This window comes from Trachurus japonicus, chromosome 1, assembly GCF_045865225.1.
Source record: "Trachurus japonicus isolate A0001 chromosome 1, Traja_1.0".
Classification (NCBI taxonomy): Eukaryota; Metazoa; Chordata; class Actinopteri; order Carangiformes; family Carangidae; genus Trachurus; species Trachurus japonicus.
In genome coordinates, this window is record NC_140907.1 from 32,039,547 (window position 1) to 32,064,394 (window position 24,848).

A 24,848-nucleotide genomic window follows, 5' to 3' on the forward strand; every position below is an offset into this window, starting at 1 on the left:
CAGGACCAGAACCAGAACCAGAACCAGGTCTTCCCCTCAGGAGCTGGAGGAGCAGTAACAGTCAGACGGGTCCAGAACCAGAACCAGCAGCAGGTCCACTGGTTCATTTACACACAGTTCAGTCAGTCAGGACCAGATCGGACCAGGACCAGGACCAGGACCGGGACCAGAACCAGAACCATGTGAAGTTCTGGTCCTGATGATCAGCGGAGACTTTGTGGACCTTTCACAGAGCGGTTGGTCCTGGTTCAGGACTCAGAAAACCACTTTAAACTGGACCAGATCCCAGACGGGTTCATCTGATCTGGATCGAACTGATGGAACTGGACTCTGGTGAACCCGGGTCTCAGGTCTCAGGACCCAGTTCTGCCCCCCCCTCCCCCCCAATCAGACTCTGGTTCTGGATCTCTCTTACACACACACACACACACACACACTGGTTCAGTCTCACTTCCTGTGATTTTCAAATTAAAAGTTTCACCGATTAAAATTATTATTATTAGGATTAATTTTCCAAATAGAAAAAAAACAACAAAACTGGTCCGGTCCAGGATAACAGAGTCCAAACTGATCAATGAACTGATGAATTATTGATGACACACACACACACACACACACACACACACACACACACACACACACACACACACACACACACACACACACACACACACACACACACACACACACACACACACACACACACACACACACACACACACACACACACACACACACACACACACACACACACACACACACACACACACACACACACACACACACACACACACACACCCGACCCCCCAGCAAAGAGAATCCAGACCCAGACCACCAGCACCTGAAGAGCTGAACCCTGGTTCAACTTGGACCAAAAAACTACAAAAACCTCTAAACCTCCAACCGAGAGAGAGAGAGTGAGTGAGTGAGAGAGTAAGGGGGTGGGTGGGTGAGTGAATGAGTGGTTGTCATGGAAACGACATGATTGACAGGCTGGCCCCTCCCCCGCCGCATCGCGCCGCCGCCGCAACTCGCTCAAAGGCAACAAGGAAATGAGAGAAAAGAAGAAGAAAGAGAAGAAGATGATGATGAAGGCAGCAGCAGCGGCGGCGGTGGCGATGGCGGCGAAGGGGGAGAGGTGAAGGTGTGTTAGTGTTGGCGGTCCGGTTCCATCCGGTTCCATCCGGTTCCATCCGGTTCCGTCCGGTCGGGTCCGGTCACTTGAGGTCCAGCACCATGCTGGCCGGGTTCTCCAGGTATTCCCGCCACAGGTTGGAGAAGCGGCACATGGTGGCGCCGTCGATGATGCGGTGATCCGCCGACCAGCTGACCGCCATGATGTGAGCCGGGACCACCTGACCGCCGGCGCCGAACCGGGGCAGCACCTGAGCACGCAAACACGCAAACACACACACACAGAGCGTTGGAATTAGCATTCGGCCCCAAGTTTTCAAAACAAATGAAGATTTTTTTTCCCGCTATATACATTATAGTTCAACATTTTGTCAAATTGGCCCATTGCCATAATCCCTACAGTCATAGCAGTAGGTTTGTTACCTTTAGTTGTCGGTGCAAGCTATTTTTAGAACGGCGGAGCAGAGCCGTGAGCTGCTCAGAGCTACGCTACGGAGGCTCATTATGGGATTTCTTGGTTTCCCTCATCAAACTCATCAAATACACAATCCAACAACTCCACAACGCTCTGGTGGACAAGTTGTGAGCTGCACATTCACCACGCTATGAGATAATAACACAACGTTACCACACAGAGTTGTTTTAGAGGGAAATGCAGAGACTGTTGGTGAAAAACTGTCCCTGAAGGCAACGCGCATCAGCGGTTTTGCATGTATTTCCCTCTAAAACAACTCTGTCTGGTAACGTTGTGTTATTATCTCATAGCGTGGTGAATGTGCAGCTCACAACTTGTCCACCAGAGCGTTGTGGAGTTGTTGGATTGTGTATTTGATGAGGGAAACCAAGAAATCCCATAATGAGCCTCCGTAGCGTAGCTCTGAGCAGCTCGCAGCTCTGCTCTGGATTATGGCAATGGGCCAATTTGACAAAATGTTGAACTATCCCTTTAAACTCTAATTACCTTTCTTTCTTTTTTTATTATATACCCTGCACACACACACAGGAAGGGGGCGGGGCTTGGCTTATCTAAGTACTTTGACCTCTGTGGTGTGTTCATGGGCCGTGGGAAAGTCTGGAACTCACCTGCATTTTCCCCAGCGCTCCGATGGCGACCTCAGGAGGGAGGATGACTGGTTTGGCGTACGTCCCTCCGATCTACAACACACACACAGAGGAAACAGGTTGTGGTTAGAGCGGGTCTAGAGTCCGTCTCCGTCCTCAGAGCGGCGGCGTCTGGACTCACTGATCCGATGTTGGACAGGGTGAACGTTCCCCCCGTCAGCTCCGACGTTCCCAGCTGCCCCACGGCGCCGAGCGTCTGCAGCCGGTTCAGCTCCTGGGCGATGTCGAACACGCTGAGCAGCTGCACGTTCTTCACGTTGGGCACCAGCAGACCCTGACTCGTGTCCATCGCCAGCCCGATGTTGTGAGACGCCTGAGGGCAAAGAGACACACCAAGGTGATTAGATATAAATGATGTCAAGTAACCGGGTCAGACTGATCCAGACCCAGTGATCTGATCGGATTCTGGGAAACCTGATCAATGACAACTGATTAATGATTATCTGACACATAACAGGTCTGATCTGCTGTTAAAGGGATATTCAGCTACAAATTCAGTTGGGACAGACTTTCAAACCAAGAACTTTTTTATCTGGGCCAGATGTTTTCAGTGACACAAACATACGAAATGTAGAGAAAAAGGGTTATTTTCTGCCTCTGCGCTGGTCTCACATTTGGGCTTATTCTGACCAAATGGTAGCTCCTATCAGAAAAAGAAGCAGACCGTGGTCGTCGTAAGGATTTCCTGAACACTTTGGTATGATTTTGGTGTTTCTACAGTAAATATTTTGGAAACACTTGCAAGTTATAAACAGGGGTCCCTCCTGCTTCTCTTTGTATTAGAGTCAATGGGCGGCAGGAAGAGACCTGGCCGCAATGAGAGGCTCACAGTTTAAATTTTGTAATTCTCTCTGCTTCGATGAACACATTGTTAGAGAGAGGACAGAGGAGATCAGATCAGCTGCTGGTTAATTTTAGTCAGAGTCTCCAGGTCATGTGACCGACAGATACCCCCACCTCTTACCCCCCCTCTTACCCTCTTACCCCCCCCCCACTCAGAGTCACATGACTGGGCCGGTCCTGGGTCCTGGGAGAGGAGTCGGGGTCTCTCAGCCAATCAGAGCGGAGGACCTCCCACCTCCTCTCTGACCTCTGGAGTTTCTGACCGCGTGTCCTCCTGCACGTTGGGACGTTGTCATGGTGACGGCAGCATCTGGTCCACACACAGCAGCCCTACAGAAGAAGGATGGGATGTAGGAGCTCAGTGCATCATGGGAGTTTGGTGAAAGAAGCTAAAATGAGTCGTAGCAACAAGTAATAAATATTTGTCACATGAAGTAAAGACATTGGCCTTTGGTCAGCCCTAGATATTATGGTATTTAGTCTAGTACAAAGAGGGGGGTATCATGCACCCCCCGGAAATATACTTCTAACCAGTGTTTCTAGATTGGAAAAAATGTGTAGAAAATGATGAGCTATGTTAAAAAGTTGTCAGAATGTCCCATGTATCATTTTTATGCAAATTAGTGCCGCCATTATCGAAAAAAACCTAATTTCACTATATCTCAGCCAATACTGCAGATATCTGAACAAATAAGGTGTCTAGACCCATGTTTTGGGGGTCAGAGATCACAATAAAACTATTCATAAAGTGATCACATGTTGGTGGCATGCTAGTAAGCAAACCTAACCCTTTTACCAATTACAAGACGCCAATATTGGAGATACCAAATAAGGTGTCTAGACAGAGGTTGTTGTGTGTTTAACCAAGGTTTATTTGGATCAAACATCATAATAGAACTCTTCTTGATGTGACCACTCTTCTCTTTCCCATGCCAGATAAACAGTCAAGTAAATGGTTCTCCACTATGCATCACTCATCATCGTTTTCACTGAAATCATCAGAGTTAAACTCATCCTCTCCTTCCTCTTTCTCCTCCTCTTCCTGTTCATGCTCTCCAGTGTCACGGGGATCAACCAGTGAAGTTGGTAGGATAGGACCACAGGACCACACCGGTTTCAACACTCCTTCATCAGTCTTCATCCATCCCTGCCCTTCATCATAGGGTTTTGGTTTTTCCAGAATAGGTTCATCAGCTCGCTAGTACAAGGCGACATAGTAGTTCACACGTCAGCCATGTGGCTTCAGAGCAGAGTGGCACGGAGGAAGGCCAGCCAGGTCAACCTTAGACTTGCAAGTGAGTTTCTTGTCCTCCCCCACCATGTTGCGTAGCAACTTGGCAGGGACAACATCCACTGAAGACTCACAACTCTGTCCAGACATCAGACAGGTGAATTGCTCCAACTGCCTCAGCACCTCAGGCTTGACACTCTAGCAGTCACTGAGTTGACTGAATACGTGAAACCTGGGATTCTTCTTCAAGGGCCCCACCTTCCGGGGTGTCGAGTGGCGCAGTGGGTTAAGCAGGCGCCCCATATATTGAGGCTATGTTCCTCGTGCAGGCGGCCCTGGTTTGAATCCCACATCGGACGGCCCTTTGCTGCGTGTCATTCCCCCCCTCTCTGCCTCCCTATTTCCTGTCTCTCTCAACTGTACTGTCAAATGAAGGCATGAAAAAGCCAAAAATATATACATGGCACTGGTACAGTCTTCTCCACTGATATGAACACATAGAACCCAAGAAGAGTGGTGCGGTAGTCTTCTCCCAGGGATTCTGCAGCTCGGAGATGTTGAGAAGCTTCCTGGATCTTCACACTGTAGGGGTCTGATGAAGTCAGCTTTAGCAGCCTTGCCCACAGCTTCTGCTCGTACTGTAACACATCCATCTCAACATCAGTGGGGACAGGTGCACCAGAAGCCAGGCAGTAGTAGTACTGCAGAATCCCTGGGAGAAGACCACCGCGCCACTCATCTTGGGTTCTATGTGTTCAGTAGAGAAGACTGTACCAGTGCCATCAAAGGGAGAAGGAAGGTGGGGCCCTTGAAGAAGAATCCCCGATTTCACGTATTCAGTCAACTCAGTGACTGCTAGAGTGTCAAGCCTGAGATGCTGAGGCAGTTGGAGCAATTCACCTGTCTGATGTCTGGACAGAGTTGTGAGTCTTCAGTGGATGTTGTCCCTGCCAAGTTGCTACGCAACATGGTGGGGGAGGACAGGAAACTCACTTACAAGTCTAAGGTTGACCTGGCTGGCCTTCCTCCGTGCCACTCTGCTCTGAAGCCACATGCCTGACGTGTGAACTACCGTGTTGACTTGTACAGGTGAGCTGATGAACCTATTCTGGAAAAACCAAAACCCTATGATGAGGGATGGATGAAGACTGATGAAGGAGTGTTGAAACCGGTGTGGTCCTGTGGTCCTATCCTACCAACTTCACTGGTTGATCCCCATGACACTGGAGAGCATGAACAGGAAGAGGAGGAGAAAGAGGAAGGAGAGGATGAGTTTAACTCTGATGATTTCAGTGAAAACGATGATGAGTGATGCATAGTGGAGAACCATTTACTTGAGTGGTCACATCAAGAAGAGTTCTATTATGATGTTTGATCCAAATAAACCTTGGTTAAACACACAACAACCTCTGTCTAGACACCTTATTTGGTATCTCCAATATTGGCGTCTTGTAATTGGTAAAAGGGTTAGGTTTGCTTACTAGCATGCCACCAACATGTGATCACTTTATGAATAGTTTTATTGTGATCTCTGACCCCCAAAACATGGCTCTAGACACCTTATTTGTTCAGATATCTGCAGTATTGGCTGAGATATAGTGAAATTAGGTTTTTTCGATAATGGCGGCACTAATTTGCATAAAAATGATACATGGGACATTCTGACAACTTTTTAACATAGCTCATCATTTTCTACACATTTTTTCCAATCTAGAAACACTGGTTAGAAGTATATTTCCGGGGGGTGCATGATACCCCCCTCTTCGTACTAGACTATCAGTTATTGTCCCCCCTCTATTAAATATGAAAGGAGGCTGCTCTGATGATACAAGTCAGCAGTCCTACGTGTTTACATGTCGCGGTAGTACGTCAGGGAGCGAGAGCTAAAGCCTTCAGCTGCAGACAAGCTAACGTTAGCTATCATCCATGGACCATGTGTGGCAGCAAACAAAACGAACACATACTCACCACTAGTGCCGCTGACGACCGCCGACTTCAATATCCATCTCCACACCGGCTTTCTTCTGGGCCCGCGTCCGCCGGACTCGTCGATTCTGGGCAGAGTTCTCCGTCTCCAACTCTCCATTCATCTTAGCTGCTGCACCAGGCTGCACCGGCTGCAGTGTTGCCGCCTCCCAGCGTCGTCCAGGCGTTGTGACGTTGATGACGTGTAACGCCTGGGATCCACTGGCGTTCGTTTCGTCCGCCGCGACGCGGCTGCCTGTTCATTTCTATGGGACGCGTCAAACCGTTAATGACGCGCCCGCAAAGCATTCTGGGTACGCGGCGCGTCCGTTCGAGCAGTTGCGGCGCGTCCAAAAGTTGACCGGAGCTCAACTTTATGCAAATGAATGCGTCCGACGCAGGGTCGCTGTCCAATGGGGAGCGAGATAGAGAACAGCTCGGGGGGGCGGGGGTCTGCTTGTCCACTGTCCGTTAACTCGCCGGTCTGTGTTCCCGCCTACCGAAGCGTCCGTTTTTTCAGAGGCGTCGCGTCCGGCAAGAAATCGCATTGACGCCAGTGGATCCCTAGCGTAACGCCTGGGATCCACTGGCGTTCGTTTCGTCCGCCGCGACGCGGCTGCCTGTTCATTTCTATGGGACGCGTCAAACCGTTAATGACGCGCCCGCAAAGCATTCTGGGTACGCGGCGCGTCCGTTCGAGCAGTTGCGGCGCGTCCAAAAGTTGACCGGAGCTCAACTTTATGCAAATGAATGCGTCCGACGCAGGGTCACTGTCCAATGGGGAGCGAGATAGAGAACAGCTCGGGGGGGCGGGGGTCTGTTTGTCCACTGTCCGTTAACTCGCCGGTCTGTGTTCCCGCCTACCGAAGCGTCCGTTTTTTCAGAGGCGTCGCGTCCGGCAAGAAATCGCATTGACGCCAGTGGATCCTAGGCGTGAAGCCTGGGATCCACTGGCGTTCGTTTCGTCCGCCGCGACGCGGCTGCCAGTTCATTTTCTATGGGACGCGTCAAACCGTTAATGACGCGCCCGCAAAGCATTCTGGGTAGGCGGCGCGTCCGTTCGAGCAGTTGCGGCGCGTCCAAAAGTTGACCGGAGCTCAACTTTATGCAAATGAACGCGTCCGACGCAGGGTCACTGTCCAATGGGGAGCGAGATAGAGAACAGCTCGGGGGGGCGGGGGTCTGCTTGTCCACTGTCCGTTAACTCGCCGGTCTGTGTTCCCGCCTACCGAAGCGTCCGTTTTTTCAGAGGCGTCGCGTCCGGCAAGAAATCGTATTGACGCCAGTGGATCCCTAGCGTAAGGCTCGTCGACGTACACGTCCAGCGGCCGCCGGTGCGCGTGCAACCAAAAACAGGGGGCAAAAGACTGCTTCGGGGTCATGGATGTATGTTCGGAACTTTATACAGTCTATGGTTCGGAGTGAACTGATATCAGTGTAGATGCCGTATTGTTTGTAGGGCTGAAGCCGATATCCGAGTACTCGCTCGGCTTGGGCGGTACCCGGGTGCCATTTCACTACTGGGAACCCCCCCCATGGGGGGCGGATAGCAGAACACTATAGCTAGCATTAGCATGTTACCGTCACAACACGACCTGTCCATCTGCCCGTGTGTGCGCGAGAGGGAGAGAGCAGGGAGAGAGTCGCGGCCGCCACAGACTCGTTTATAAATACAAATGGTAAACGCTGGATGCGCTGGTTGATCAGTTTTATTTTTACCAGACTCTTATAATATTCCCAAGTTGCAATAAATACAATGCAATATGAACCATATCGTGTTGTGTCTCTCCTTGTGAATCTTAATATCTCATTTGTAAATGCTCTATAAGGCATAGATAGTGCCCACTTTAGATGAGCTCACACAAAATACTTAATTAACGAGTAGTAAGTGCTTTGTAACTGCCTGAATTCATGAATTCCTGCATTAATAACTGTTTATAAGTCATCCATTGGAAATGAAATTTGTGAGTTTTTATAAAACATTTACTAACACTCACTAACCATTCATACTGAACGCGTAAGAGCGCTTGGAAATGCTGAATCCATCATTTATATAGATGAGCTTATTAATGAAGAGTAAAACATTTACAACTGTGATTGTAAACCACTTACTAATGAGTATTTACGTCAGAAACATGCTTTATAAATGATGAATTCAGTGTTTACTAATCCATAACTACTGTGCTTATCAATGATGAGTAAAACATTTATAACTATGTTTACTAACTACATACTAATGAGTATTCATGTGTTATAAATGATGAATTCAATATTTATTAATGCTTAACTAATGCTTAATAGTGTGTACTCATTATAAAGTGTTACCAAAATGGGTTAATATCTCAATGCTGTTCATAGTGGACTTTAGTGTCACAGTCGTGTGCAGGACAGTGACAGTTGCTGTGTAAATTTGCATAAATGTACAGTCGTCTGTAGCTCATGGTGTAATGTTGATTTATCCTAATGAGATGACTATTGTCTCAGAGGAGGACAGGACGGTGTGAAGGTATTTAAGAAGACAGGGCTGTGGCACCAGCAGAGCAGTCATTAGATGGTCAATGACAGCAATGGCTCGTCCAGCGCTTCTTTACTTCCTGCTGTGGCTCGGTGAGTAGGAAACAACTGTTACTGTTTCAACCAGTTAGAAATGATCCTGTGACACTGTGTTGATTTACTGAGTCCAGCTGTGATGAGGGGGGAGGTTTGGTTTGGATCATGGAGCTACAGGAACAAAGACTTTTCAACTTCTGGACCTTGACAAACACAAAGATTTGACTGTTCCATGAATTCATTGACTTTTTGTGGCCGCTCACTACTGTTGTTTTCTGACTCACACTCACCTGGTGACCACTTTGTCTTTCAGGTGTCTCAATGAGTTCAGCCATGGATCTAGAGAAGAGAATTGTTGGAGGTAAAACCTGTGGTAACAATGAACATGAGCATTATGTCATGTTGATAGTCGGTGGCAGCCTCTGTGGTGGCTCTCTGATCAGAGACCAGTGGGTTCTGACTGCAGCTCACTGTGTGGAGCCAGGAGAGTGAGTAATAACATAGATAATTTGTTAATAAAACAATCTGCATTTTTTGTATTGCCAGATGTTGTATCCAGAATCACTACAACCTTGTTGCACACATTTTATGTCCAAGTAACTGTTTTTGTTTTTGAAAAAAAAAAGAAAAGAAAAATCAGACATACTATTGTTTTAATGATGATAAGAAATAAGACTCACATCTGTTCAATTCAAATGTATGTATTTTATATATAATTAAGTTATTTTTCCTCTACTGATACAGTCAGATCAGAGCATATGTGAATGACCACCCAGGAGGTCAACAAGAAGAGGAATTTGTAATTCCAAATGATGCTGCCCACGTCTTTTGGGAACCAAATGGTCATGACATCATGCTACTGCGGCTGCCAGGGATACCTCAGAACAGACATAATATAGCTCTTCCAACTCCAGCTGAGTGTGGACCTCCTGCTGATCCTTACCCTCAAATGTGAGTTTTGACCCCACCACCACCACACACACACACACACACACACACACACACACACACAGAATTTATTTTATCTTATTAAATAACAAGATAAAATAGAATAATTATGTTTTGAGCCTTATTATAAAACATAATTCATAGTAATAAAACATATTGAAACCTTTTTTCCCATGCTTATCCTCTAATTGCCTGCCAGTCAAAATATCATTCATGACGTCATAAACAGTTGACCTGGTGGTTTGTGCCTGACATCAAGCCTTAAACTCGGTGGGTTTGCAATGGGGGTCCTTGGCATGGACAAGTTTGGGAATCCCTGATATAATACAACATACACCACAGCTCCGCCGCTGTAGTTACATATGAGGCAGCATGTTTGCACATCATGTCTACTACGCTTTCTTTTCTCTGATACACTGGTGCTTACATTTTTTTTCTTATTTTGCAGAGGGCAGAAGTTTAGGGTTGCAGGTTATGGAGACAGTGCTGTGATAACAGACAATGAATTCTGTGAGGACATTTTGATATTCTATACTAATACTTAATACTTGTGAGATTTGATAATTTGTTACAGTTTTATGATGACAATGCCTGTGACAGTTTCACGTGTTGTTTTATGCTGTTCTCTTTTTTTTTCTATTTCATCCTTTGTCAGTTCATTATCGGTTTCCAGGAACTCTCCAGTGTATTGAAATGCCTGTTGTGGACTGCAGGTCACTTAAAGTTCGTTTAAGAATGGCCTTTCCACATGTACCTCGTGCTAACTTCTTCTGTGCCACTACTCATACTAATGTCTTTGCTCGGAAAAAGGAAACCGCTAAAGTGAGTTTTCATGGTTTTAATCTGAGCTTGTCTGTCTTTAGCAATCTGAAGAGTTTTCCTGTGAGATGTAGGAAAACTGTATTAATCAGTGCATCTCTCTCACAGGGCGACTCTGGAGGAGGAGCAGTGATGAATGGTAGGATCTATGGTGTCGTCAGTGGAGGTCATCCTACTCATGCATTTGTGGAACCATGTTTTTTTGTGAGAGTCTGCAGCTACTTGCAATGGATTGAACAAACCATTGCCAACAATCCCTGAACTTCATATGTCTCAACATGAATAATAAAGAAGCCATGAGACTGAACCTTGTGTGATGTTTGTTGTTTTTTGTTATTAAAGAAAATAATCTCATGATCTAAATCTCTCCGTCTGTATAGTAAGCATGAACAGAGTCACATCAGATGATACGTTCTATAAACAAACAACTATTATTAGATTAGAGTGAATTACATATACCCAAACTTGTCTGTGTTCAATAATACTACAGATAAGACATTTTTAAAGGAAATCACCACTTCAGTGCTCAGAATCATAACATTTAATCATCACTGCCCCCATGTGGTCACACTGAAACACTACAGTCTGATGTATGAGCTCTGTGTGTCACTTTAAAGGGATAGTTCACCCAAAAATGAAATTTCACTCATTATTTACTCACCCTCATGTTGAGTCGACTAAGGGCTGGGAGAAGTTTCAGAGTCCTCCGTGGCCCCCTGTAACTCCTCTGAGTTACAGGGGGTCTCGGCGTAGCAGTGCATGTTCATATGACGGTTGCAAATGGACACCAGCGGTATTCGACACAAAAAGACACACCAAAAAACATCCAAATACCTCCATGCTGCTCGTATGTAATGTCTGTCTTGTATTGCGCCCCAAAATGCGAAATTGTCCCGAAAAAAAAAAAGTCTGTATTTCAAGCTTGTTTTTTAGCGGAAACTTCTCGAAGCTCCTCTTCCTGGTTCAGAGTATTTGGAATTGTTGCAGTAAAAAGGTCTTAATTAAGTTAAGAGTCTTTGTTCAACAACATACAGTAAATGTGAAGAAAACTGTGCCATATTTTCTATTCTTTATGGAGCATAAATCCAGAATAATTTCAGATATTTCTTGTTTGTTTTTTTGCCTATTTCCACTGTAACTCATATTTCCAAATCAAAATGATAATTTGGTTAATGTCAAACTAAGACTTGGTTCAGGTTAGATAACTAAATAAAAACCTTTGGTAAAGTTGGTAAAGAGCAACAAAAACACTGATCCACCACTCTGACCTTTGACCCTTTACATTCACTGACTCATAATGTTCACATTTCTGTCATATCTCTGTAGTTCTTCATGATCGTCGGCTGTTTTAATTTAACATTTTAACATTTCTGACAAACACTGAGTGAATCCTCTCTGGGTCATAGTTGAATGTCAGTCAGTGACAGAACGTGTGCAGGACCTGAAGCTCCTGAGTAAAAAGAGACGCTCTGTCTCTTCCAGTAGATGGCGTCTAGTGCACGGGGCTGTGGCTACAGACAGACATGTTACACACAGAGATCTGAGGGCTGGGAGTCGTTGTTTCTTCTGTAACAGTGAGGAATCTCTGCAGCACTTGTGGCTCAGACGTCCAAGACTGAGTCTTTTCTCGGTGCTGTAGCAGTTGTTGAGCGGTTTAGCAGAAGTTCTGGAGGATTGTCTGTTTTTGGGCCTCAGTTCACAGCAGCACAGTTAAAAGTTGAGTTTACGTTTTACATAATGGTCTCTAATCTACAAGAGTTTGTGTCTGATTGGGGGAATTGAAATGTTTTATGTTCTGTAGTCGACCAATCTCTGGTTCTCAACTTCTGAAATACAGAATGTCTGCTGTTGTTTTGTTTTTGTTGTGCATGTTGGGTGATTTTTACGCATGTTCATTTATCTAAGTCATTTGGGCCATTAAAGGATAAAGTCAAAGTCTCCTCCTCTGCACTCCTCTCTCTCTCTACCTGCCGTCTCCTCCTCTCTGCCACCTCCAGTACAGAAACAATGTAAATTCATGTAAAGCCGCTGATGGGCGTTCCAGTCGGGGGGAAGTTTTTCGGCAAGCAGTCTCTTTGCGGCACGACACCTAGCTTGCACTGACAATTAAAGGTAACAAACCTAGACTATAGGGATTATGACAATGGGCGAATTTGCAAAAATGTTGAAATATCCCTTTAAAACAAATTCCCTAAACATTCAAACAGAGCACATAAAAGAAATGTAAGACTGTTAAATGCTCTCATAAACCTGCACAAGTGAGAAAATGATTTATTTTATTGTTTTGCTGCAAAAAAACACCGAGCTTGGTTTCATTCAGTTCAGCAACATTAAAGAGAGAAATGTATGTAGCCTCGTTTCAGTCAAATTAGATACAAGTAGCAACTAGTTAATGATGTGAAGCCATGTGAGCTAGTTCAGGCAGACGACTCGAGCTGCGCCCATGATCAGCCGATCAGTCACATGTCCTCCTCATCCAAATAGGGCGGGCTTAAACCCCCAAGTTTACCTGCTCATCCCGCTGCTGCTTCTGCATACATCTCGTTGCTGCTGCTGCCCATAAGTTTTTGCAAACCCACCTCCTCCCCAGCATCCACCTGTGGGCTCTGTCTCTATGATCCCCTGGGGGGGGTCTGCTTCATTCCCTGTAAAGCAGGGAAGGAATAACTGAGACAGAGCCTGACGCCAAAACTGCTGCAGCAACACTCAATGATATGCTGCCTATGCATGTTTCAGCTTGTCATGCTTACACTCAATAAATGATTTGTTCTCATTTCAGAGTTGTCTGACTGAACTGTGCAGATCATAATGGTCCTGGTGAATTTTTGTTGAACACATTTTATTGTTTCATCTGGAACGAGCTGCAGGAGGCAGAGAAGCTGAACAGGCTGCTGCTGCATGGACACGTGTTCGTTAATCGTTCGATAACGAAACAACCAAATGACCTTACCATGGAAGCCACACACACACACACACACACACACACACACACACACACACACACACACACACACACACACACACACACAATGACAGAGCACATTTTTCCTACACTTGCCTACACACACCTTCACTAGGTAATACGTCACATCTTAGAATGTATTGTATCACAAATTTCTCACAACTTAATTGTAATTGTGAACTTTTTTTCTTTATCCACAGTGTTGCAGTCCATCCTAACATTTTATGGTCAGTAACAGTTACTGTTGATGACAGAATTTGCGTAAACGTCCTGTGTAGTCATTTGGATGTTGAATTTCTCTGTTAATTTATCTCAATGGTCTCAGTTGTCTCAGAGGACAAGAGGACGGTGTGAACCCACTTACAGTAAGACGACACACATCTGCTGTGGCTCAACATAAAACACACTGTTATTAGTTTCAATGTCTCTTGTTTTTTCTAATGACTTGATTTTTATTTATCACATTGTTTCACATACTGCTAAATGTTAATGTTTATTTACTTCCATGCAGCTTCCTTTAATTTATGTGTTTGTGTGTATGACACAGTAGTGATGTGCTCCCATTGGTTGTGCAGGTGATGAGAAGACATGTTTTTCAAATTCATGTGTTATAGTATCATAGTATATAATAGTAAACTAAATAGTTTTCATAGAAAAGACAATATCAATGTTTCAGGCAGTTAAAGTGGAAGTGAGTTATAGACAAATGATCCAGAATATGTAATGTGTCTGTTGGACGACCACAGATAAAAAAAAGTGTCTCTGAACACAAAGACTCTCGTGGAAAAGTACCAAGAGATAATGAGATTTAAATTGAGCATAAGATAAAGTTGCTACCGGGACATAGTCGAAGTTGAACATAGTCCAGTGTCTCAGCATGAGGCAAATTCAGGACATGAAAATTCAACATGTGTGAACTGAGCTGAGCTCCACTGGTTTGATAAGACAACCACATCAAGCATTTTACTACGTCGACCTGAACGAGATAAACTCACCAAAACCTGTTTCATCCTCAGAGATAATGACAACAGAGGACAGCAGAGCCAGGCGCAGAATGAAGCTCTGCTCTAACATGTTTTTATGTTTCTATTGTCAACGTAAAAAGTTTGAAACAGTTTCTCTCAGTGCACAGCCTCAGTCTGTTTCCTGCAGGAGGTGACAGGTCTCTGTCTGAGGGTCTGAACACCAGCTGGTTGTCAGTTGCTCCCAGGAACTGTTTTGAATTTTAATGTATATGTTAATTTAAACTCAACACTTCCTCTAAGCATTTGAAATTTAAAGCCCAACAAAAAGGTTCATGTGTGAGAGAAGAAACTGTTTGACAGAGAAAAGTTTAGTTTGAGTCTGTTTAGCAACATTCAAGAGAGAAAACAGTGGAGTATGCTGAGTTAGATCTACAGTAATTCAAATTATAAAACAAGACTTGGTCACTTAGTTTTATCTGAGACGTGCTGCAGGAGACAGTGAAGCTGCTCCTTCACTGTCTTCGCCGTCTGTTGTCCATGTCTTCTGCAGGACGTGACAGGTCTCTATCAGAGGAGGGTCTTACTTAATGTATATTCTGCCTGAGGACCTAAGGTGACTTACTGAGCCATATGGCACTAAAACAATAATGCTAATAATAAACTTTATCTATATGGCACTTTTCAAAACAAGGTTACAAAGTATTCTTGTCTTGGAAAAGAAAGAAGGAAAACTAAATACTACATTCGGACATAATGAACTTCCACAGTATAATATACTGTAAGGTTACAAAGTGCTTGACAACATACAACAACAAAAGAGTAAATGAGTAAAGGGAATTCAAAGAGACAAGTCATCCTCTGTCCTTAGACTCTCACATCAACTGAGGAAAAACTTTTTGTACAGTCAAGAAACAGTTTACAACATGGAGTATGGAGTCATGATGCAGCAGCTTCTACTGGGAAACTGGTGGACAGGCTGGTTCATAAACAGGGAGGGGAGGAGGTTTAGGAGCTGAGGAGAGGAGGAGACGTAGGAGGAGGTTGGTGCAGAGACAGGAGGGAAAAAACCTGAGAGAGAGAGACAGTCTGGACAGAGCACAAGGTACGACAGAAAAATACAACATGAAAAAACATCACATACTTAAACATAAAAGTGATTTAAAAGATAATGTGTGTAACTTGAAGGAGAACGTAATCCTAAAGGTCAACCCCAGAACAGACAGAGTCAGTGGAAACCAGGTTAAACTCAGGTGATGTGGTTCTGCCTCTTGGTTCTTGTTGGCAGCTCAGTTCTGCAGGAAACGACCCAACGAGCCGAGGTCACTGGACCCAAACAGGTTCATGAGAGAGAAGAAACACACAGAGTTTCAGTCAGTTTAGCAACATTCAAGAGAGAAAACAGTGGAGTATGCTGAGTTTGATCTAATTCAAGTTATAAAACAAGACTTACAATGACACATAGTAAAGATACTGGTCACTTTAATTTGCAGAGTCTCACAGCTCGTTTGAATTTACATTTATTTCAGATAAAACAGCACCACGTTATGTCAGCTAGTTTTATCTGAGATGTGCTGCAGGAGGCAGTGAAGCTGAATAGACTGCTGCTTCATGGATCAAGATAAACAAATAGTGAACCAACCTGACTATAGTGAAGGTAACTGACAGAGATCAGACTGAATGAATGGAGCATTGAGAGTTTAAACATGGTCTAACAGCACTGTGACTATGAGCTGAGTGAATGACAGCACATGAAGCAACAGGACAGGAGGATGTGGTGTTTAATAAGATTAGACCTCCACCTGCAGCACTCATGTTCCCCTTTTCCACCTAAAAGTACCGGGTCCTAGTCCTGGTACCAGTGCTTTGCTGGTTTAACTCACATGACTCCAAAGAACCAGTTTGCTTTTCCACTGACAGGAAGTCAAGTCAGAGCTGCTCCTGTCTCTGCAAACCCACTAGAGTTCTCAACAGGTCTGAAAAGAAAAACCTGACCTGGTCCGACCCACTAGTGTTTAAGATTTACAGTAAAATATCCCCTATAGGCCAAGACTGTTTCCTACTGCCATGATTCTTTTAGAGACTTTGATAATAAACCCCTTCAAATTTAACATTCAGTCTCTGTCTGTGTGTTTTAATACCAGAGTTAAAGGGAAGATGGTGACAGAAACAAACATTAAACTAAGTTATGGCAACAAAAATGTCTCTGCATGGAACAAAACAAACAAACGTCTGGAGCCACTGGAGGAAACTTCAATCTTCTTCAATCAAAGATCATCAGCTGCTTGTTCACAGTTTGCCCAGTGAACAGTGTCATGAAACAGACTCTTGTGTAGAGAAAAACATTAAACTATGTCAATGTGAATGTAGAACATCAGTTTTGTGTCATTCCTACTACTTTGTGACCGATCTGTCAGTCTAATATCTATGTTGTTTCTCATTTAACGAGACAGCTAGGTCAAGGTTTTTTTTTTTTTTTTACATCTGTCACAAAAGAGTAAAAGTTCTTGAAATTAATGTTACTGGCTTTATATTTCAGTTCGATCAGAGGAAACTTTCAACTCTTCAACTCAGTGTTACAGTTCATCCTAAAGTATTATGGAGGTCAGTGGCCGTTAATGTTGATAAGAAATCATTTATTTATTTGCATAAATGTGGGAGTGTCAAATTTCTCTATCAGACTATGTTAATGAACTGATAGTTGTGTCAGAGGAGGACAGGACGGTGTGAAGGTATTTAAGAAGACAGGGCTGTGGCACCAGCAGAGCAGTCATCAGATGGTCAATGACAGCAATGGCTCGTCCAGCGCTTCTTTACTTCCTGCTGTGGCTCGGTGAGTAGGAAACAACTGTTACTGTTTCAACCAGTTAGAAATGATCCTGTGACACTGTGTTGATTTACTGAGTCCAGCTGTGATGAGGGGGGAGGTTTGGTTTGGATCATGGAGCTACAGGAACAAAGACTTTTCAACTTCTGGACCTTGACAAACACAAAGATTTGACTGTTCCATGAATTCATTGAGTTTTTGTGGCCGCTCACTACTGTTGTTTTCTAACTCACACTCACCTGGTGACCACTTTGTCTTTCAGGTGTCACACTGAGTTCAGCCATGAATCTAGAGAAGAGGATCTTCTTTACCTGTGATAAAAATGAGCGTCACTACCATGTCAAGCTGAGAGCAACAGATCCTGTGTCGAACATGGTGGGAACCTGTGGTGGCTCTCTGATCAAAGACCAGTGGGTTCTGACTGCAGCTCACTGCTTGCCAGCAGGACGGTGAGTAACACATAATAACTAATGCATTAATCACTAATGAATCTGAATGTCTTCTACTTGAATTGACAATTGACTAACTATGATGAAAATGACAATTTAATGTAGATTACATAAACACCATGTGAAGCACATGTTTTTGTGTTGATAATACTGAAAATATGGATAATAGACAGACTGATCTGTTACATCCAAATGTTCACATTTATGTCAGTGATGTTCCTCTTTTTCCTCCTACTTGTAGGACCCTCGAAGCATATGTCAATTTTCACCCAGGTGACAAACAAGAGGTAATACCAGTTGCACCAGGAGACATCCATAAGGAACCAGGTGGTCATGACATCATGCTGCTGAAGTTGCCTCCGAAACCTGGTGGCTACCGCCAGACAGTAAATCTTCCAACCCAAGATGATTGTAACAACAAAGATATCAAAGTGTGAGTTATTATTTCTCTCTCTCTCTCTCTCTCTCTCTCTCTCTCTCTCTCTCCCTCTTCCAAAAATATTTGGATACTTTATTTGTTATCTATTTGTTGATTTGTTTAGATAATATGACATGTCCACCACAGCTCAGCAGCTTCAGTTAGAGATTAGACAGATCCCTGATGATAATGATGTTTAGTAACAAGAGGAAATATTCAATTAATAATATCTGCAGCAGTAACTTTTACAGATTCACCAATTATTTCAACAACATCAACATTATATTTTTCAAACCACTGATTCCATCCAATGACTAACTTTGTCTTCAAAACTTCTTAAGTGTAGCTATGTACCCAGGTTTTTTGAGAAGCAAAATATAGAGTTCTCCCCCTAAAAATACTGATTAAAACAATTCATTAACCTGTGCTCCACCAAGGCAGGTCTTGAGGTTATTGTCCTTGTTTCATTCCCTCTGCTGTCTAGGGACAGTGGGGAAGCAACAATGAATTAAATAATTAAACTGAAATGAAACAAGAGTCCAAGTTTAAAAGAAACAATGAGTTTTGTCAGTCATACTTTGGTTATTGTTCTACTTTTGAGGGACAGAAAGTGTTTTAATTGTTGTTTAACTATCTTATGAATTCCTTCTATTTCAATTTTCAATTTATTCTTCATTGCATTTTCTAGAGGCGAAAAATATCAGATGTCAGGCTACATCCATGGTAAAGATCCCACTACTGGTGAAAAAGGTAAGATGTCAAGTTTGATATATTCATGGAACTGGTGTCTTTTTTCATTGCATGTCTGCTTTGTAAAGCAAACAACATCATCTTTAGAACTTCCTTTTAGAGCATTTCAGAATAAAAGTTCAAAAGAGCTCAAAATAAACCACTGTTGCTGAAAAATGTTATAAACTATGTTATATTCTTGTTTTCTATGCAGAATTAGTAGAGAGGAAGTAGTGTTTGCTCAGATGCTGTTGTAGCAGAGGAATGGAGCTCTATGAGACATGAGAAAATAATTAAAGAAATCATTATCAAATTAATCTGGTGGGTCACATGTTGTCACCACCTCCCTTCTTCAGTTTCTGTTTACTGGTAGAAAATGCCAGTCAATCCAAAAATAAATAAATAAAAACTTGATGCAATCCCTTTGATTCTGGTTTGTGTGGTGAGGGTTTTGAGAATGACATGAAATAAAGAGTTAGCAGGTTTGTCTTCTTAAAATGTCGTATTTTCTTTCCATCTCCAGTTCTCCTGTCATCTGACCACCAACTTCAATGTGCAACTCTGACTGCTGTTAAGTGTGATGCCAGTTTCAAGACATGTGATCCGGATAAGAACTTCATTTGTGGAGAAGAAAAAAATGTGGACACAGGCAAGGTGAGTTGGCCTGACTTCTAACTGTTTATGTTCTAGTCAGACAATGTTTTGAACATTTCATCTTCTCTGTAATAAACAGGCTCTTTCAATGTTTAATTAAAATTATATAAGAATTAATAATTTTCTCCCTCAGGGTGACTCTGGGAGTGGAGCTGTGAAGGGCAACATCATATATGGTGTCCATAACAGTGATGGTGTAGGTCCATGTCTTATACCAGCAGCAGCAGTGAGAGTGTGTCCACACCTTGGTTGGATCCTTAAGACTGCAAAGTGAAACAACTAAACATTCCTAATAAATGACTTGTGAGTTTTCAGCTCTACAATAAACCTTGTGTGATTTGTGTGTATTTGACTTGTGTATATCTGATACTAAAAAAGGACTCATTGTAACTAAGGTCTGTGCACTGGATATTTATTCATTACAAACAAACATACTTTTAACAAATTAAAAAAAATATATATTTTTTACTATTTTCTTTTTTTAATAACAGAACCAAAGGGTATTAATAGTGACTGTGATCTGCCATCAAATAGAGAGAAAGATTCCTCCACACACATTTGCCTGAGATCATTGCACATAGATTTGTGTCAAATTTAAAAGTTGGAAGAAACTTGTCACTGTTGATACCCGAGGACTTCACTGAACGTGTGCCTCGTCCTGGAATAACAGTGTCTCTTCACTGACGAAGCATAATGGTGATTCAACAGTTTATCAGTTTGCATATCTGAACAATTGAAAAATAAAGCCATACAATAGGTGTAAATAATGTAATAAAATGTAAAATTAGTCATAAATATGGATCATGTTCATGACTCATGTGTAAAGTTAAGACTGATACACCAGAACAGTGATTTAATCTCAAGTTATAGCTTTGTTAATGACAATATTGGCCTTCGGTCCTACACTTTGCTCCACGCTGAAATATATCAGTAAACTGTAAATAAATTATGTTCCTTTTCCCCATGGGAAGAAAAGTAATTAAACTAATAACGTACTGAACTCGGCTGGAGTCCCAGTAAAGAATGGAAAGTTAAACTCCATGCAAACGTGAAATAAAAAGATACAACCAAACGTGCCTGCTAACTTCCCTCAGATGACTCCAGTGAAACTGTTATTGGCCACCTAAACACCACCACCATGAAGTCATTTCACTGCTGGGATCATAGACAATGACATGTGTCTGATGCTGCTCACATGAAGCTTTAGAGGCAATGTAGGAACTGGAAAACCACATGTTTGATTCAGATTTTACTGAACAGTTAGTAAACGACAAAATATTTGACTCTGGCTCAATTAAAGATTATTTTATTTAATTGTAATATGAGTTCAGCCACAACAGACAACACATTTGTTCATAACTTTTATTGAATGACTTTTGTATTTTTCTCTTAGAAATATTCATAGTTTCAAATGTTGCTCTCAGCTTCTATTACTGTAACTCGTTTTTTTGTCTCTTAGATTATTGTGTTGAGTGAACTCACCACTGCAGTGCTCTGTATCATAACATTTAATCATCACTGCCCCCATGTGGTCACAATGAAACACTACAGTCTGATGTATGAGCTCTGTGTCACTTTAACCTGGACCTGTGCTGCGTTCACTTGTTCCATGAGACAATAAAATGTTATTTTTCCCTCATGTAACGTTGATGAACAAACAGTTTCAGCAGCATCATGTATCACTGTCATGTATTGTCTCTGACTCACAGTCGTCTCACTGCTTCAGTGTTTTAGACAGAAAGAAAGAATTCACAGAGACAACACTGATCATCACTGATCTCTCTTCTCTTTAACAGGGTCCAGTCTGGTTTACAGCTGAATTTAGGGCTGGTTTCATTTAATTACCTTACAGATTGTCTCCTTGTTAACTTCCAATAAAGACTAAAGGAGGGATCAGTATCATATAAAATATTTGTATTTTACAATGTTTTAGTAGTTTTATTATCTCTTGTTCATTAAATTTGTTGTTTTTATTTATAATATTGTTTCCACTTCATGTTCATCACCTCTGTGCAGCTTCCTATAAAGAGTATGTGAATGTAACAACTATTATTTGGAAATTGGCACAAAATTGTTGCAGTAAAAAGTCTTAAGAGTCTTTGTTCAATTCCACCTTAACAACATAAATGTAAAGAAAACTGTGCCATATCTTCTTTTCTTTATGGAGCATAAATCCAGAATAATTTCATATATTTTTTGTTTGTTCATTTTGTTTGTTACCTATTTCCACTGAAACTCATATTTCCAAATCTAAATGATAATTTGGTTAATGTCCACAGCCAAATTAAATGTAATTAAGACTTGGTTCAGGTTAGATAACTAAATAAAAACATTTGGTAAAGTTGGTAAAGAGCAACAAAAACACTGATCCACCACTCTGACCTTTGACCCTTTACATTCACTAACTCCTGATGTTCACATTTCTGTCATATCTATGTAGTTCCTAATGACCGTCGGCTGTTTTTATTTCACATTTTACAGTTTTTTACGATTGAATAAACACAATTTTGATTGTTTTGTTTTGTTTAGCAAAACCCAACACACGAATAGCACAACCACATACCCAATTAGCAAAACACCTTAACTCCTTTGCAAAATGAACCACTCTTGTAAAAACTATACACTAACTTATCAAAACCATATTTTTTTACCATATGAAACACACACGTTGCATATGACTTAACTCTGTTTGCACCAGTTACACTCTGCTGTTGAAAACCTTAAACACTTTCGGCTAATTCTGCTTCTAAGTGCATAGAGTAGTATGGGTGAAGCACACAGTGAATTTGCAAAACATCGCTCGGATTTGCACAACTGTAAACACAATGTCTGCACAATGTGCTTCTCCTTTGAGCTTCACCTACTCCTGCTTGAGGTCTTCCTCTTCCTCTTCCTCTTCCTCTTCCTCTTCCTCGGCCACAGCCTCTGGCACGGCCTCTGCCTCCTTCTTCTCCTCCTTCTCCGATTCCCCCTCTCATCCTCACTCTTCCTCTTCCTCTTCCTTCCATTTTGGTTAAGCTTGGTGAACTCACCTGCTGCATTTTTATAGTGCTTAAACCTGATTGGTGTGTCTACAATTAAGCAATCTTGTGTTTGCACACCTGATGGCAGTGTTCAATCAACTGGCTCATATGTGGTAATTTGACAGTCAGTGCTTTAGAATTGCAAGGAAGTGACATCTTGATATACTTCTGTGTCTAATGCATAGACGTGTGTGTTAGTGTTTCAAATCACGGTGTGTATTGTTTTGCACAAAGTGTGAACGGACTCATTGTGCTTACAGTGGTGCAAATCTGGGGCCAAGTTTTGCTCCTTGAGTGTAAGGTTTTGATAATTGGGCAAAACTTTAGATTTTAGTGTTTATTCAATCGTAAAAAACTGTAACATTTCAGCACGTGTTTCTGACAAACACTGAGTGAATCCTCTCTGGGTCATAGTTGAATGTCAGTCAGTGACAGAACGTGTGCAGGACCTGAAGCTCCTGAGTAAAAAGAGACGCTCTGTCTCTTCCAGTAGATGGCGTCCAGTGCACGGGGCTGTGGCTACAGACAGACCTGTTACACATAGAGATCTGAGGGCTGGGAGTCGTTGTTTCTTCTGTAACAGTGAGGAATCTCTGCAGCACTTGTGGCTCAGACGTCCAAGACTGAGTGGTCTTTTCTCGGTGCTGTAGCAGTTGTTGAGTGGTTTAGCAGAAGTTCTGGAGGATCGTCTGTTTTTGGGCCTCGGTTCACAGCAGCACAGTGCAGCTGCTCTCCTTGGTTTTAATACATTGATATTGTACAATAGTGGACATCGTGCACACTCTGCCCTTCATGTGCACTTACACTTACCTTGCTGCATGTAAACCTGTGGCACTAACACATAATGGTCTCTAATCTACAAGAGTTTGTGTCTGATTGGAGGGATGGAAATGTTTTATGTTCTGTAGTCGACCAATCTCTGGTTCTCAACTTCTGAAATACAGAATGTCTGTGCTGTTGTTTTGTTTTTGCTGTGCATGTTGGGTGATTTTTACGCATGTTCATTTATGTAAGTCATATTATCTCCTCTCCTCTCCTCTCCTCTCCTCTCCTCACAACAGTTCACACCTGCTGTCTCCTCCTCCTCTCTCCGCCACCGTAGCCCTGTATCATAACTTCCAAGGAAATTACACAGATGAACGCTGACTGAAACAGCGTCTGAACATAAAGACCGTTGTGTAAAAGAACAATGAGATAACAAGATTTAAATTGACAGGTAATGCAGGGGCGTCACTAGGTTTTAAGGACAGGGGGGGCTTAGCCCCCAGTAGATGCACAGGATGTGAGCGAATGTAGTGCGCAAGCACGAACTTTCACAATGGCCCAGAAAAAACACTATATTTAGAATTTAGAGTAAATTTAGAGTATTGAATCATGGCCTAGTTGAATCTAAGAATAAGTAAAGTAGTACATCTAATGAGTAACTGGGTAAAAGTAGATGCTAAAAAAAGTGAACCTGAGTAATTTTTCAGGTGTTTGACTATCATGGATATGTCCTGGAAAACTAATTATATTTCACTAGTAGCCTGTGTCATAATGGTTATACACTCCATCCAAATACAGCTGTTTTTGGCTCATTTTGATTTCACCCAGACCTCCTCACATTTTCCAATTCAAATAAGACCAGACAACAGAAATGAAGTGTGACTCCAACTGGAGCAGATATTTATGGTAAAGAGTGCACATTTCACCCTAGAAACCCCTTCATCTTCTACACAACCAGGACCTTCATAAGAAATTTCAGATTTTTTTTTTTTCTGAGCTGAAATAGACATTGGGGGGTTGTGCAAATGACTGACCCTGAGAAACATTTTAATTTGAATATTCTGTTTTTATTAGTAGTTTTATTTGGACTAGGTTTAAAAATATATATATATTTTTATACCTAGCCTATATTGTTATCATGCTGTTTTTATATATTCCTGTGTCTTACCTGATCTTCTGCATCTTCAGGGCATGTCTCAGTCTGGCCTCTCCCTACAGCATTTCTCTCCCTGTCTGTCTGTGCTGCCTGCAGTGTCACCAGATATCATTAGTATTTTAAATTAATCCATTAAATAATCTGTTTTTATCGCGGTCATTTTGACAACACTACTATTTAGAGATGTAGTAGCTTACTGTCTGATGCCTGCTAGTCCTCTTTTAGCTACAGGTGGACTGACTCTCTCCCTCTGTTGACATCAGAGCTCCTGTAGCCCGTCACTGCAGGCTC

At 42.5% G+C, this 24,848-nt stretch overlaps 2 protein-coding genes across 2 annotated transcripts; one reads left to right on the forward strand and one right to left on the reverse strand.

The window, feature by feature from the left end:
- Window positions 1-1,178: 1,178 nt before the first annotated feature.
- On the reverse strand, window positions 1,179-2,569 carry LOC146992322 (lipoamide acyltransferase component of branched-chain alpha-keto acid dehydrogenase complex, mitochondrial-like). The gene is made up of 3 exons (XM_085792512.1): window positions 2,378-2,569; window positions 2,218-2,289; window positions 1,179-1,385 (listed from the first exon to the last, which is right to left on the reverse strand). Exons 1-3 carry the CDS (start codon window positions 2,543-2,545, stop codon window positions 1,218-1,220), a joined length of 408 nt encoding a protein of 135 aa, XP_085648638.1. The 5' UTR covers window positions 2,546-2,569; the 3' UTR covers window positions 1,179-1,217.
- A 14,760-nt stretch (window positions 2,570-17,329) lies between these two features.
- LOC146992323 (trypsin-4-like) lies at window positions 17,330-18,249 on the forward strand. The gene is made up of 3 exons (XM_085790367.1): window positions 17,330-17,369; window positions 17,626-17,812; window positions 18,054-18,249. Exons 1-3 carry the CDS (start codon window positions 17,330-17,332, stop codon window positions 18,247-18,249), a joined length of 423 nt encoding a protein of 140 aa, XP_085646493.1.
- The last annotated feature ends 6,599 nt before the right edge of the window (window positions 18,250-24,848 follow it).

What these genes read in the sequence shown, in the direction of transcription:
- LOC146992322 (XM_085792512.1), bottom strand. Translation starts at nt 2,545, where the DNA reads ATGGACACGAGTCAGGGTCTGCTGGTGCCCAACGTGAAGAACGTGCAG. An exon ending in CCCTGTCCAACATCGGATCA is followed by an intron (nt 2,290 to 2,377) that starts GTGAGTCCAGAC and finishes TGTGTGTTGTAG; the next exon opens with ATCGGAGGGACGTACGCCAA. An exon ending in GAGCGCTGGGGAAAATGCAG is followed by an intron (nt 1,386 to 2,217) that starts GTGAGTTCCAGA and finishes TTGCGTGCTCAG; the next exon opens with GTGCTGCCCCGGTTCGGCGC.
- LOC146992323 (XM_085790367.1), top strand. Translation starts at nt 17,330, where the DNA reads ATGGCTCGTCCAGCGCTTCTTTACTTCCTGCTGTGGCTCG. An exon ending in TTACTTCCTGCTGTGGCTCG is followed by an intron (nt 17,370 to 17,625) that starts GTGAGTAGGAAA and finishes TTTGTCTTTCAG; the next exon opens with GTGTCACACTGAGTTCAGCC. An exon ending in CACTGCTTGCCAGCAGGACG is followed by an intron (nt 17,813 to 18,053) that starts GTGAGTAACACA and finishes TCCTACTTGTAG; the next exon opens with GACCCTCGAAGCATATGTCA.